A 12980-nucleotide genomic window follows, 5' to 3' on the forward strand; every position below is an offset into this window, starting at 1 on the left:
CTCTCTCTCTCTCTCTCTCTCTCTCTCTCTCTCTCTCTCACACACACACACACACACACACACACAGTATTTCCTGAGTTTTTAGGCTCAGAATCTTCTTTCACAAGGACCTGAGGACTGACTGACAAGAGTGGCTCCAAACACAGCACCTTGGCCTTTGATAACAAGGGTTGTAGGAAACAGCCTCCAGTGCAAGTGTTCTGTTGAGGTAGCACCAGAATCCGGAGAAACATAATTTCTGTGAATTTGAAAACAAGATGCTTAATGAGTTAGGACTTCTCTTTCAGACAAAAATGCCAACCTAACTAGACTGATTTTATGAATTCTTATATTCCAAAATTCTTAGAGCCATGGACTTTTGGAGCTACAAAAGACCTTTAATTTTAAATTTATTTTATAGAGACTAAGACTCAGAGAACTTAAACGATATCATATACTCGCAGCCAGGCTGAAGACAAAATCCTTAGTCTCAGCTTCCTATTCTGGGGCTCTGTCCACTGTACCAAGATGCTTCCTTCTCTTACATAGATGTAGTCATATGACGGCAAGTTTACTATACCTAAATATGGGCTTTAGGCCTGTTAGTTATTGCATGTCTCGTCTGAGTTAAAATGACCAAGAAAAATGGCAAGCAACTGGGTTTATAGAGAGGCAGAGAGAATCATGCCACTCTGCTACTGAAGCAGAGTTATGCCATGCTGTCTTGTTTTGCTCGCAATATGTAAAGCTCTAAATAAGAAAGGTGATGGTCAATGTGTGCCAAGATCAAATATACGGCCACATGGAATAACTATTGTAACCTATAGGGTGAAGTCACCAGGGACATTTATCACACTGATTAGTAAGAGTACAGCTATAAATTCTATACAGGACATTTTCTGAATGACATATAGTCCAAAGAATAGGGAAGAAGGATAGTGTCACAGACAGGAATTTCTCCTCTCTTTCCAAGGATACAGATAAAAATGAATGATTAAAATATAGATGGCATGTATGAGATAGATAGATAAATAGACAGACAGACAGACAGACAGACAGACAGACAGACAGACAGACAGACTGACTGACTGACCCTGGACCCAACATCATTAAGTTGTTATTTCTCCATACCTCCTCTACTAGTTTGTCTCTTTCCTCTCTCCTTTGTAATATTCCTGGTTCTTTGCTTCCTTTTTCCTTTCTTTGTAATTTATGGTTGTGTCATTGAGTCTTAACTCATCTGGGTAGAGAGGAAACTAGACAATGACAGATTTAATACCCAATGTAGCACCATGAGAAATTCCAGGTATAGCAAAGTAAAAGCTGCAGCTCATTAAAAAAGTTTCTGAAAATGTCTTAGCTTAAAATATGTAATGTGTACATAGAAAGATGTTTATACACATAAACACACAATTATACTCTTCTAAATAGTGAAGGGCATACTCATCACAATAAGTGCCCCCAAAAATGACTGATGCTATCCGTAACCATTGAACATTTAATCTTTGGCAAGCACTCATCTATATCTCCTCATGGTTAATTTTTATTGGCAAACTCAGAAAACTCAGGTTAGTACAGAGGCTGTAGACATAGCCCTGATTTCTATGTCCTGCTCACAGTCAGGGCTCTACACCTTTATGTTCCTCTCAGGCGATTCTCTCTTGGTGACTTTGCTCCTTTGCTTTCTTCACTTCTCCCCACTCTACAGAACAATGAAGGAGGAGTGATTGCTCAGCTCCCCAGCGATGTCACTTCCTTCAACCAGACAGGACTAAAACCTGGGGAGGAATACATTGTCAACGTGGTAGCTCTGAAAGAGCAAGCACGCAGCCCTCCCACCTCAGCCAGCGTGTCCACAGGTGAGTGCCTCCGACCCTCCTCTAGGGCTGCACAGTTCATCACTCAGGAAAAGCAACTGCAGAGCTGCCCAGAGAGTAGAGAGTGAAAGAGAGGTGAGCTGAGGCAATGTGGGGCCCAGAGAAGGATCTCCTCCACCAGATGCCTAGCTGCCCATCTTGCTCAGTGCTTAGACCAGCAAGCAGAGAAACCTGGGAGAGTGTCCCATGGTGGAAAATCTGTGAAGACTTTTCTGATAGTATTCACCAAGCGGCCTCTTTTGTCAGCCCCCTCATGTCATTAGCCTTGGGACCAACAAGAGTTGACTCAGTCTTGCCTAGTTTGAGATTTGGAACAAGTCAGATAAATTCTATCAGACCTCAGTACATCTGTTTTGTGTAACACCTTCATTGACATGATATAAAGATTAAATTAGATAGTGTCTCAGTTACTCTTCTCTCGTTGCTGGGACAAATACCTGACACCCAAAATGAAGGAAGGAAAGGTTTATTCAGTTCACATTGCTGGAGGTTTCAGCCCACACTCAGCTGGCTCCAAGACAGAGAGGCACAGGGCAGAAAGCATCTGTTCACGGTGGTGGCAAAGAGCAAGAGGAGCCAAGGGAGGAGCAGCAGCAACGATGGCAACAGAGAACAGTGGCTACAGAGAGGTAGTTTCCCTCCCTTAAATTACATTCAGGCTATCACTCTAGGCTGGGAGTAACACTCATACCCATAATCCCAGCAGTACTAAAACCCATAATCTCAGCCGTACTAAAACCCATAATCCCAGTGGATCATGAGCTAGTTTCAAACTCTAGAGATCTCTACCCCATAACTGCATGAGGCTTTGGGGGGCCAACTAGACACAACCCATAACAGATGGAGTTCACGAAGTGATTAGCGCTGTGCAGATAAGAAAAAGTGCTTAACATGATGTACACAAAGCTACCCAGAACACATGCTTAAAAGTAAAAACAACAGAAGATAAACCATTTAAAACTAGTAAGTAAAGGTGGCAAGTTATTATTTCATTCCCACAGTGCACTTCATTCAAGATCACATGTACAGGACTAAGGCATTAGCCGTGTCATATCTGGCCATATTGTTCCCGTAGCTAACAAGGGACCTTCACCTTCCATGTTTCAAATTAGCCATTGTAAAGGATATGTATGTGTTTTCACCAAAAATTTCTCAAAACTTTGAAGTATATAGCATATGGTATTAATTTTTGCCTTTCAACTTATTGATAAAACAGCTGAGTAAGACTTTTCTTTTCTAAGCAACTTTTCTTGTTAGTGACAAAAACTGAGATAGGTGCAAAAACAGTGTTGCTAGACCATGTTTATGGAGTAGGAATTTACCCTCTGCTATTTCTATACAAGCTACATAACACTGGGTGCTGGGGCTCATGTTCAGCCCAGGAAAACTGGCTAAAGCCACCATGGCACCAGCTTGTGTGCCTGTCCCATCCCAAAGCTCCACGGCTGTGCCCTGAGGCCAGGATCTGGTGGAGAGCCACACCCCGAATTATTCTCTCTCCAAGGTGCTGGTGAGGGCAGCTCCAAGCCCAAGCATTTTACACTTGGGAAAGTTGTTTAAGATTCAGTTCCTGAAAAAATAAGTTTCACTCAAAAAGAAAAGCCTTTAAAAATCACTATCCTAATCCAAAAATGCTTTAGAGGAAACACCACGGCCTAAACTCTACCATGCTCTGCAGGGATCTCAGGAATGGCCAGGGCACACAGCTCCTCAGCAAGGTTATGCTGGAACCTGCAGAACTGACATTTGAAAACAAGCGTGGATTTTCCACTTTGGTTATGGACAGGCTGAAGATCCCCAAGTCATTATTGTGACTTGAAATTGAGAATCATCAGCAGAGAAAAGAATACTAGAAGGAGATTGTTTACAAGAAGAGAGAGAACATGGCAATTGAAGATTTTTCTTCCCTAGAATTGGAAGTACTTAAAGAAGGGCATGCAACCTGGGCTTAGTCTTACACCCAAATTACAATTTCATAAAATTTGCAATATTAGGGGGAGGTCCCTTGAGATCAAAAGCAAAGCTTTCAGATGCTTTGGTAGAACCTGGCAGTATGTTTTTCAATTAAGGAAACATAAATTCCTATTTTAAGCTTTGTATATGGTAGCCATGGAAAAAAGAAACACATAAATTCCAGCTTACTTTATGAATAGCGATTATGTTTGTTTGGAAAGCAAGCCAAGATTTTATTGATTGGACTAGGACATTCCTACCAAGTGACGAAACAAAAGGCAGAATCTCACAGTGGTAACAGAAAGAATGGCTGGCTCCCAACTCCATCTGCCCTTTTTAGGAAACAATTGTTTATTTCCTTCTATGACAATCTGACCTACACCAATCCCCTCCTGTGAAGTGCTGAGTCCTGATCCGTACTCAGACCGCTTTTTCTAGACAGGCCATTTTGTGAATGCAAATACAAGGCCTCCTGCAGCTAGAGCCCTCTGTGCTACATAATCATGTGCTAATGTGGTCAATCCATTATGAACAGGGTTTGGGGATCTAAAATGGTGAAGGACAAAAGCTTCATGTGGCCATTGGAGCCTTTCCTGATGACTTTTTTTTTTTTTTCTAAAGCTCCAGTTCACTGAAATTCTGCCCTTTCCTCCTCACGCATGAAGAGGCTCATCCAGTCATTTCATCCACGTCACACTCACTGACTACTTCATTTCAGGCACCAAGCTTCTCCCACAATGAGGAAGCTACTCCCCATCTTATAATTCAATTAAATAAGATTTAAAAGGTCCTACTTATCTCAAGCCACTGAGCACAGCATACTGAAGAGTAGTAGTCTGAGTGTTTCCTATTATATCGCATGACTGCCTCAAATATGAAAAGCAGGGCTTGTTTCAACACCAAACCAAATGTTTCCAAAATGGTCTGGTGATTTTCATTTTGGTCTGGCAACAGTACTGAGGGATAGACCCTTCCCGAGACAAAGTAGAAAGTGGTCCCAGAAATGCTGGTTAAAAACAAGGCTTAGCTAACACTCCAAGGTATTAAGGAAGAGAAACTTACTTTACCTAGACTAAGCAAGAGAGAATTTCCTGGAAGGACATAGAACATCTCATGGAAACCAGAAATTCATGTGGGCCTCATAAAAGACTTGCTCCACAAACTGGAACTTTAAGAAGTGAATTACTCTTTATATCTCTCTAGAGGTTCCACATGGCCATTCATTTCTGCTTCTATGTCTGCTCTCTCCTCCTCTTCTATTTTTTCTCTCCTCTATCCTCTCCTCCCTTTCCTTCTCCTCTCTTCTCCTTCTCCTTTCCTCTCCTCTCCTCTCCTCTCTTTATCTTCCACCAGAAGCTGCCCATTTCTATATGAATCTGGTAGAGAACCACCCCCCCAGGCCTACTTCCATATGGACCACTACAGGCTAATTAGAGGACCAGGTTTCCAGTGCCAATTCCCAATCTTTAAAGAATATTAGCAATGAGAAACTCTAGCCAAAGGGCTATAGTAACAAAGCCAATGTGAACATAAAGTCTAGGCTGACTCTTTTAGTGAGTAATGAGCAATTTTTAAAGACAGGAATATTAGCTCTGCAGACATTCCATGGGACGTTTAGAATGCCATTTTCTATTCCCTGCAAGCCCTTTCTTTTTTTCTTCTCAGTCTACAGTCTCTCACTTCCCCTACTCAGTATAACTCAATGTGAAAGGACCCCAAGTGGGAGCTGGAGCCATGATTGATGGCCCTACAGGAGACCAGCTAGATGTCTCTTCTGCTGCACAGGGGCACTTGAGGGACATGTCCTGGAGAATCTGAGTGCCTGTGTGTGCCTTCTATGCCCTGATGGCTTAAAAATTTGCAGCCACCAGGGGAAAAAAATGATCCAGAGTGGCCACTCCCAAGCCAGGGTCCCTTTTAATCTGAGCAGCACATTTCCTCAGAAGGTACCTCTCAGGTCCGCAGGTGCATCTGCTGGGGTGAGGGGTGTAGTCAGCAGCTTGTTGGCTGCCCTAAACAGGGACAACTTTGAAGCACTGCTTTTGTCAACCACATCAAAACCTCAAGTTCAGAGAGGGTAGCCATTTCCTCAGAGCTCAAGGAAGGGCAGAGCTGAGCTCCTGACATACTCCAAAACCCTGTCCTCAGTGTCTGTCCCAGCACATCCAGAAAAAGATGCCAGAAAGTGTCATTCTCCTGCCCCAAGAGGAAGTGCTAGCACCTGAAAGCTACAGCCTGGAATAAGAAGTCTGAGGCCAGGCATAAGGGGAACTGAGCTCCAATGTCATCTTCCTATGCCTCATTTTCTCCATCTATCCTCTCTTTGACCAAACCAGTGTCAGGGAAAAAGAAGAGAAATGATGTGAAGGCTTATTTCTCAATCAACTTTTTCTTCTCTCTGACCCCTCTTATCCAGTCATCGATGGGCCAACCCAGATCCTGGTGCGAGACGTCTCTGATACTGTGGCCTTTGTGGAGTGGACACCTCCTCGTGCCAAAGTTGATTTCATTCTCCTGAAATATGGGCTAGTGGGTGGGGAAGGTGGGAAAACCACCTTCCGGCTGCAGCCTCCCCTAAGCCAATACTCAGTGCAAGCCCTGCGGCCTGGCTCCCACTATGAGGTGTCTGTCAGCGCAGTCCGAGGGACCAATGAGAGCGAGTCTACGACCACCCAGTTTGCCACAGGTAAGACTGGGCCAGGAGTGTGAAAGGACTGAGAGAGTGTAGTGGTCTCTGCATCCTAACAGCTGCTACAAGAAGGATGTGAGAATTGGGGGCCTCCCTGGATGTCAGCTTCATTGAGTAATGGGAAAACAGTCAGGAAGGCCAGCTTCTCACCCAAGTTCTGCTGGCCACATGTCTGCCTCCATGTGAGTCCCTTCACCTTGTGGCTCCCCAGTCTCTCCTTTACAAAATGATGGGCTTGCCTTAAAAACATTTAAGCTCCCCACTGCTAGCCCAAATGGCAATTTTGTGAGAGTTCAGGAAGGGTGCCTCTTCCTCTAGACAATTTATGCCACTTTCTGAAAATTGCTGTCAAAATGCTCTAAGCCTATTATGACTGCACAAGCAAAATGCTTCACCTTATTACTGCACAAAACCAACCTCTGCAACCAGAAGGACCTTCCCTTGAGATCCATGACTCACCCACTATTTGTACACACTAGCCATTAGGGGAACAGGAGGTCAGGTTCCCATGCACAGGAAGCTGAATCAAGTGCATATTAATACTTCCTGCCTTGCTGTGATGACCGCCACCACCCCCTCCCCAGGCTGTCAGGACTCAAAGAATATCCAACAGTCAGGAGAGACCAGACCTCAGAGTGATTTGTCAAAGTACCCATCACTCTGGCCAGCTAGCAGGTAAGTAGGACAGGCAACATCAAGCTTCCTGACAAACTTTCTGGATCAACAAGGTCTGTGATTAGCAACTGGGTCTCTAATCCAGATTGTTGGTCTTGGCCTCTCTCCCTTGGGGAGGGCACCTGTCAAAGAATGTCTCTGCCAACTTCAAGTTTCTCACAAATCAAAGGAAACTGATGGTATTTGTAAGATCAAAGAACCACAACCTTCTGAAGAATAGAAGAATCACTAATTCAAGTGCCCTACACTACTGAGAATTGCACATGCAGCCTAAACCCATCACAACATGGAGTCCAGGGGCCTCCAGGAGCCTCATAACTAGCATTCCCTGCTCCATTTGGGTTTTAAATCATAATAAGTAAGTCAAAGAGTAAGACAAATGGACACCAACCTTTCTTCTAGACTGGAGCAGATAGCTCAGTGGTAGTCAAATGTATTTGTACACTGAACAGCCACTGTGACCCTGAGCTACTACGTCTACATGGCAGAAATGGAGATTTCTCAGACTAGATACTTGACCCCTGAGATCCACCCATCCTTGGAGAGAGAGAGGTCAAGAGGCTGTGCCCGGGCCTTGCCACAAAACTCAGCATTCATTAAGTCCATTTCCCTAGCAAAAAAGAGAGGCCACGGGTCTCTTGCTAGAGCTCCCTCCACACAGAAGTCTCTCCCACAAAGGAAACAAGTGCAGAAGGCAAACACTCTGTGAAGCTCTCTCTGTGGCTCTGGTACTAGACTCTACTCCCTCACCCTGGGTATGGCCTTGGTATTTTTCACTAAGCACGTCTTGGGATCCTCAGACACTGAGTGTGCTTTGGGGAAAAAGGAATCAAGTTCTGCCCATTTCTCTTCCCTTCTTCTCCTTCACTTATTCTTTAAAATGTTCATGGGACTGCCTGAGTCAGAAATCCCTTCTTGGTTAGAAAATCCAAGCCAGCCTCCCCTGCCTCCCACACACAGCACCTCTTGCTCAGGGCGGTGATATCTGCTGCGGACCACAAGTCCTACATTCTTTCTTTCACTTCCAGATAGACTGAGTTAGAAAAGTGGTTTCTTTGTGCTCTGTTCTGATAAGGATTTTGAAGAGGCAAAAAAGGGGAAGAGGGCTCTTAGGCAGTGTGATGAAAAATGAATTCTTGATGCTCAGGTGGACAAGATGGAAGCAGGATTGGCTGGTGGCCCAGGAAAATTCTGATCAAGACAATTACATTCTGCTTCCTCAGAGCTCACCCTAAGCTTTGGTTTGCTGCTCCTTCTTACTCTCCATTTCCGGTTGCCTGGTGGATTTGGCAGTAGTTAGGAGGCTGCTTTCTCCATGCAGGCACAGCCTGCACCCTGGATCTCCTCGCCTCAGTCCCATGACTAGAAGAAGCCATGGGGTACTAAGATGCAAACAGATTTTGCAGCCAGATTCTCAAAGTCCGGGGTTAGCAGGAGCCAGTTGAATGATGAAAGGGTACCCAGACTCTCACGGTAGGGCCCCCAGTCATTGCAAAACTCTGCTTAAATTCAAATTAACCAAAGTGCTTTTCCAGGTGATGACTTCAACACTAGGAGTGCACTAATTGCACAGGCAATTAAAACAGAGATTTGCTTCCTGCATGGTGCCTGGGTCCTACAGCTATTCTAAACAGAAAGAACTCTGATGGAAGTGCAGCAAAGCCAGGGGCAAGAGAGGAACCAGCCAAGAGGAACGGAAGCCACCCTCGAATCTCCCCACCTCAGCTGCCCTGCTTTCAGCTGTCCTGGGGAATTTCTGGGACTATCCTGTCTCCTGGTCTCTTTCCTTTGAGCACAACTCTCAGTCTCAGAATTCAGCCACTACCTCATCCAACCTGAGTGCTCCAGACCTCACTGGAATGTGATGGACAGAATCTTGTCCTCTAAAGTGGTAGTAAAGCCCTAACCTTCAGGTTCTATGAGTATAATAGAGTCTTTGGAGACAGGGTCTTCGCAGTTAGGAAAATTAAGACAAGCTCATTAGACTGAGCCCTAATCCCATCCGACTGTGTCCTTACAAGAAGGGAAACTGGACACAGAAACAGCCACGCTCACAAAGAGAATGTCATGTGAAGGTGTAGGCAGGGATACAAACCAAGAAATGCCAAAGGTGGCTGTCAAATTATTACAAGCCACCACAGAAGCATGCTACAGCTTCTCACAGCCCTGAGACACCAGGATCCTAGACATCCTGACAAATATTTCCTGCAAGGACATCCAGTTTGGAGTGCCTTATATGTCAGCCCTCAGTGGCTAATAGGACACCCAAGCCACAAGGGCTCAAGCTCCACCTGCTGGGCAGCAACGCCCCTCTGGGATGCTCCAGGAAGTTCTGCCACAAGTGCAGTCTGGAGGGCATCTGACAACTCAGCCAGTTGTCTGGCTCAGGCAGTGAGAGGGGACTTTCTCTGCTTGCCAGACCAGCTGCCTTTGTCAAAGCTGACCTTTTCCCTGTACCACTCATCCCAGTCATCCTCAAAACTCCACAGCTCAAAACTGTGTGGTAACAAGACTTTTCTAGAGGCTTTGTGATAACACATAAAACAGAGAAGAGGTAACGTTCATCTGGTCACTAGCGTGGATTATTAAACTTCTGGTCTAAGTACTGTTGTAGGCACTGAGGCTATAAAACAAGCAAGATAAACAAAATCCAGGTATATATGAATGACGTTCTAGTGGGGGAAATTGGACAATGAAAAGAAAAATACGACATTTAAATATGATGAAAAGAGAAATGGGTAAGATAAAGGGAAGCTCCGTTGGATTTAGGAATTTGGAAAGACCTTAGGAAACTACATTTTAACTAAGACCTAAGTGACCTAAATCACAGGAGGAGCAAGAGAACAGCAGTTGAAGCAAATGGAGAGTAGTGCAAAGAAACGTCCTGAGGTAAGAATTAGCCTAATGTGTTTCAAGAGTAGGGAAAAGGCAGCTCAGCTGGGCCATGAAGAGGGAGGGGTAGAAATACTAGGAGGTGATGTCAGAGAACCAGACGGAACCAACTCATTCAGGGCCCCACAGGCTATCACCAGCAGTGCATAATACAGAGAACAGGAGAGTTAGTGAGCAGGAAAATTGTGTGATCTAGCCTATGGTTTAGAGAGTAGATATGGCTATTGCCAGAGCTTACAACTCCTGGGGTCTTTGCTTCATCCTGGACTACTTGCATTTTACACAGACCAGCTTAGTGCCAGTCTAGGGGGTGTCCTTCAAATGCCTCTCTATGACATCAGGTTTCTAGACCCCAAGAGCCCATCGTTTCTCCTCACCCCCGTTCTGAGACTCACCTTCCAAGCCTGTATTCTGGTAATGGCCTCTTAGGGTTACTGGCATTTGAAGTGTCCAGCCCCTCTCAGAAAAAATACTGCCCTGACCTACAGGGTACAAGACCTGTGGGCAAAACCCCCAAAACCATTGGTAGTGATTCTACTTTGTGTCCTTATACAAAAGCCATTAGTTCTGAAGAGGTGTAAGTCTCAGCTTTAACCCTAGTCATACCTTCAATTGCTTTCACTTTAGCTGATCTCTGACCACACACCCCTGCCCAGCCAGGATCCAGCCTTTTTCCTGCCTGAGATTCAGAGTAGTGCTGAGGCCTCTGCAAGGCCCTGCACCTGCCTCTCTGCCCAGTGGCTAGAGACATAATGTATGGAGCACACCAAGAATGTACAGGATCCAGCACACTAAAGTACACTAAATGAAGAAGTGCTTCCCAGAAATATAAGCTGCCAAGATATAAATCTGAGGGGCCGGGGAGATGGCTCGGTAGAATAAGCACTTGCCTGGCAAGTGTAAGGGCCTGAGTTCAATTCCTGGTTCTGCCGAGAGAGAGAGAGAGAGAGAGAGAGAGAGAGAGAGAGAGAGAGAAATCTGCTAAAAGATTCACCCAATTTACATCACCAAACAGAATGCTTCTAACACACACAAGCCTCTGCTTTCAGATTGATTCACAGCATTCTCCTCTTCCCAAGAACAATTGACAGATACTCGCTTTGCTTTTGCAAATTACAACAGTCCATTCAAGGTTTTCTTGGAACAAATGGCTGTTCCACTCCAAATTAAATGCATGTCTGAAAGACAAGAACTGTTTGGAACTCTTGAAGCAACAGATTTTCAGGGCAGCACCTTATTTCACAAGTTGTTTATGTCTTTCTTTCCCCAGTGAGCCTAAGGAGATCACCAGTCCTAGGGGAGAGTAGCAACTTCCTTTGGGTGGTAGGCAAGAGCCCAATGCTGATATGCCCTTCATTGCATTGAAAACCTGGGAACCCTAAGAGCATCTTTGGGGGTCAGATGGCTGAAACTTAGGAAAAGTTTAAGAGGCCACTAGGAGCCAGCCCAGGACTTGGACATCTATTTCTGTACCAGGCAACCTTGACATATATTGTATAATCTCTTCAGCAATGTGGACTATCAATCAGTATTATTTGCCCCTGTTGTGTAGGGGCAAATCCTCATGAGAGTGAAAAACATGTCTGTCATCCCATTACTGCAAGGCTCAGAGCTGAGGGTCAAACTCAGGCCCGGCTGCAGAGCCCATATTCTTCCTCCCTACCTCATCTTCCACTTATATCTGATGACCTTCCAGCTGTGTCCACATAGGTAAATCCAGAAGACATCATGAAATCAAATATGTCCTTTTAGCTTTATGTTCAAATTTCACATTGTTCTATTCTATTGAAATCACATGAGCATTATCCCTAATTTTCTCCTATCAAGGTTTTCTTTTTTTTGTTCTTAAGGGTATAATGTTAACTTGTTCATTTTCAAGTTTCCAGCACACTACTGAAACTCTTGAATGACTATGGTGGAAACACAAAGTGTATTGATGTCTACTTCCCATATGAAACCCTCTGACCTGGCCGAGGAGTTTGTAATGGCAGAGTAAAAGCTAGGGCCAAGCACACTGAAACATGAAGCAGAGGGTTAGGAGTGGGCTCTCAGCCACAGGCTGTTAAAATTCAAGATGCACTGCAGATGCACCTTACTATGTTCGGTGTTGGTGATGTCTGTCTATTTTTAGAGATTGATGCTCCCAAGAATCTGCGAGTTGGTTCCCGCACAGCAACCAGCCTTGACCTGGAGTGGGATAACAGTGAGGCAGAGGTTCAGGAGTACAAGGTCGTGTACAGCACACTAGCAGGGGAGCAGTACCATGAGATGCTGGTCCCCAAGGGCTTTGGTCCCACCACCAGGGCCACCCTCACAGGTAAGACCTAGCTCTTTGGAACACACTGGATGCTGAGTTCACACTGTCATAGCTCTCTTAATTTACCCATCCCATATCCAACCTGTCAGTGAATCCTATTGATTGAAATGGTTAATCACCAATCAAAAAATGCCTGTGACTTTTCATAACAAAAATGTCTGCCAATTACCTATCAAAAGTATCTATTGCTTTCATTGTATTGCCATCACCTGGTCTAAGCTGCTAACCTCTCTTGCCTTAACTACTCCAATAAATCCCCAACTTTCTTTAGCCCCCCCAGTCCATTCTTCACCCCATCCAAATATACTCTTCAAGGTATATTTCTGATTATACCATCACATTATGCATTCATTCCAAGGACTTGTTGTTGCTCTCAGGATAAATTCAACCATCACAGTGGCCCTCAGGCCCTGCCTGGTTCCCTTGCCTTCTCCATCCCTGCTTTTCCCTTCCCTTGGTGCTCTCTGTGCTTTGGCCCAGTGAGTCTTCTCCCTTAATTCCTCCAACATACTTTCCCTCCTGCCAGAGGGCTTTGCTCCTTGCTTGGTCCACCGTGGTGTCCCCTTCAGCCCCTTGTTTGCAAGGCACTTTGGGAGGA

General features: G+C 44.9%; 1 protein-coding gene across 2 annotated transcripts in view; it reads left to right on the top strand.

Annotated features, from left to right (window-relative positions):
* Tnr (tenascin R) overlaps positions 1 to 12980 on the top strand; it is an 82097-nt gene that overhangs the window by 14496 nt on the left and 54621 nt on the right. For both annotated transcript variants that reach the window (XM_004626781.1, XM_023710343.1), the window contains 3 exons: positions 1688 to 1838; positions 6226 to 6495; positions 12197 to 12382. In XM_004626781.1, coding sequence (XP_004626838.1) covers positions 1688 to 1838; positions 6226 to 6495; positions 12197 to 12382 — 607 coding nt within the window. The remainder of the gene's footprint in view (positions 1 to 1687; positions 1839 to 6225; positions 6496 to 12196; positions 12383 to 12980) is intronic.

This window comes from Octodon degus, unplaced genomic scaffold, assembly GCF_000260255.1.
Source record: "Octodon degus isolate 3935 unplaced genomic scaffold, OctDeg1.0 scaffold00017, whole genome shotgun sequence".
Taxonomy (NCBI): Eukaryota; Metazoa; Chordata; class Mammalia; order Rodentia; family Octodontidae; genus Octodon; species Octodon degus.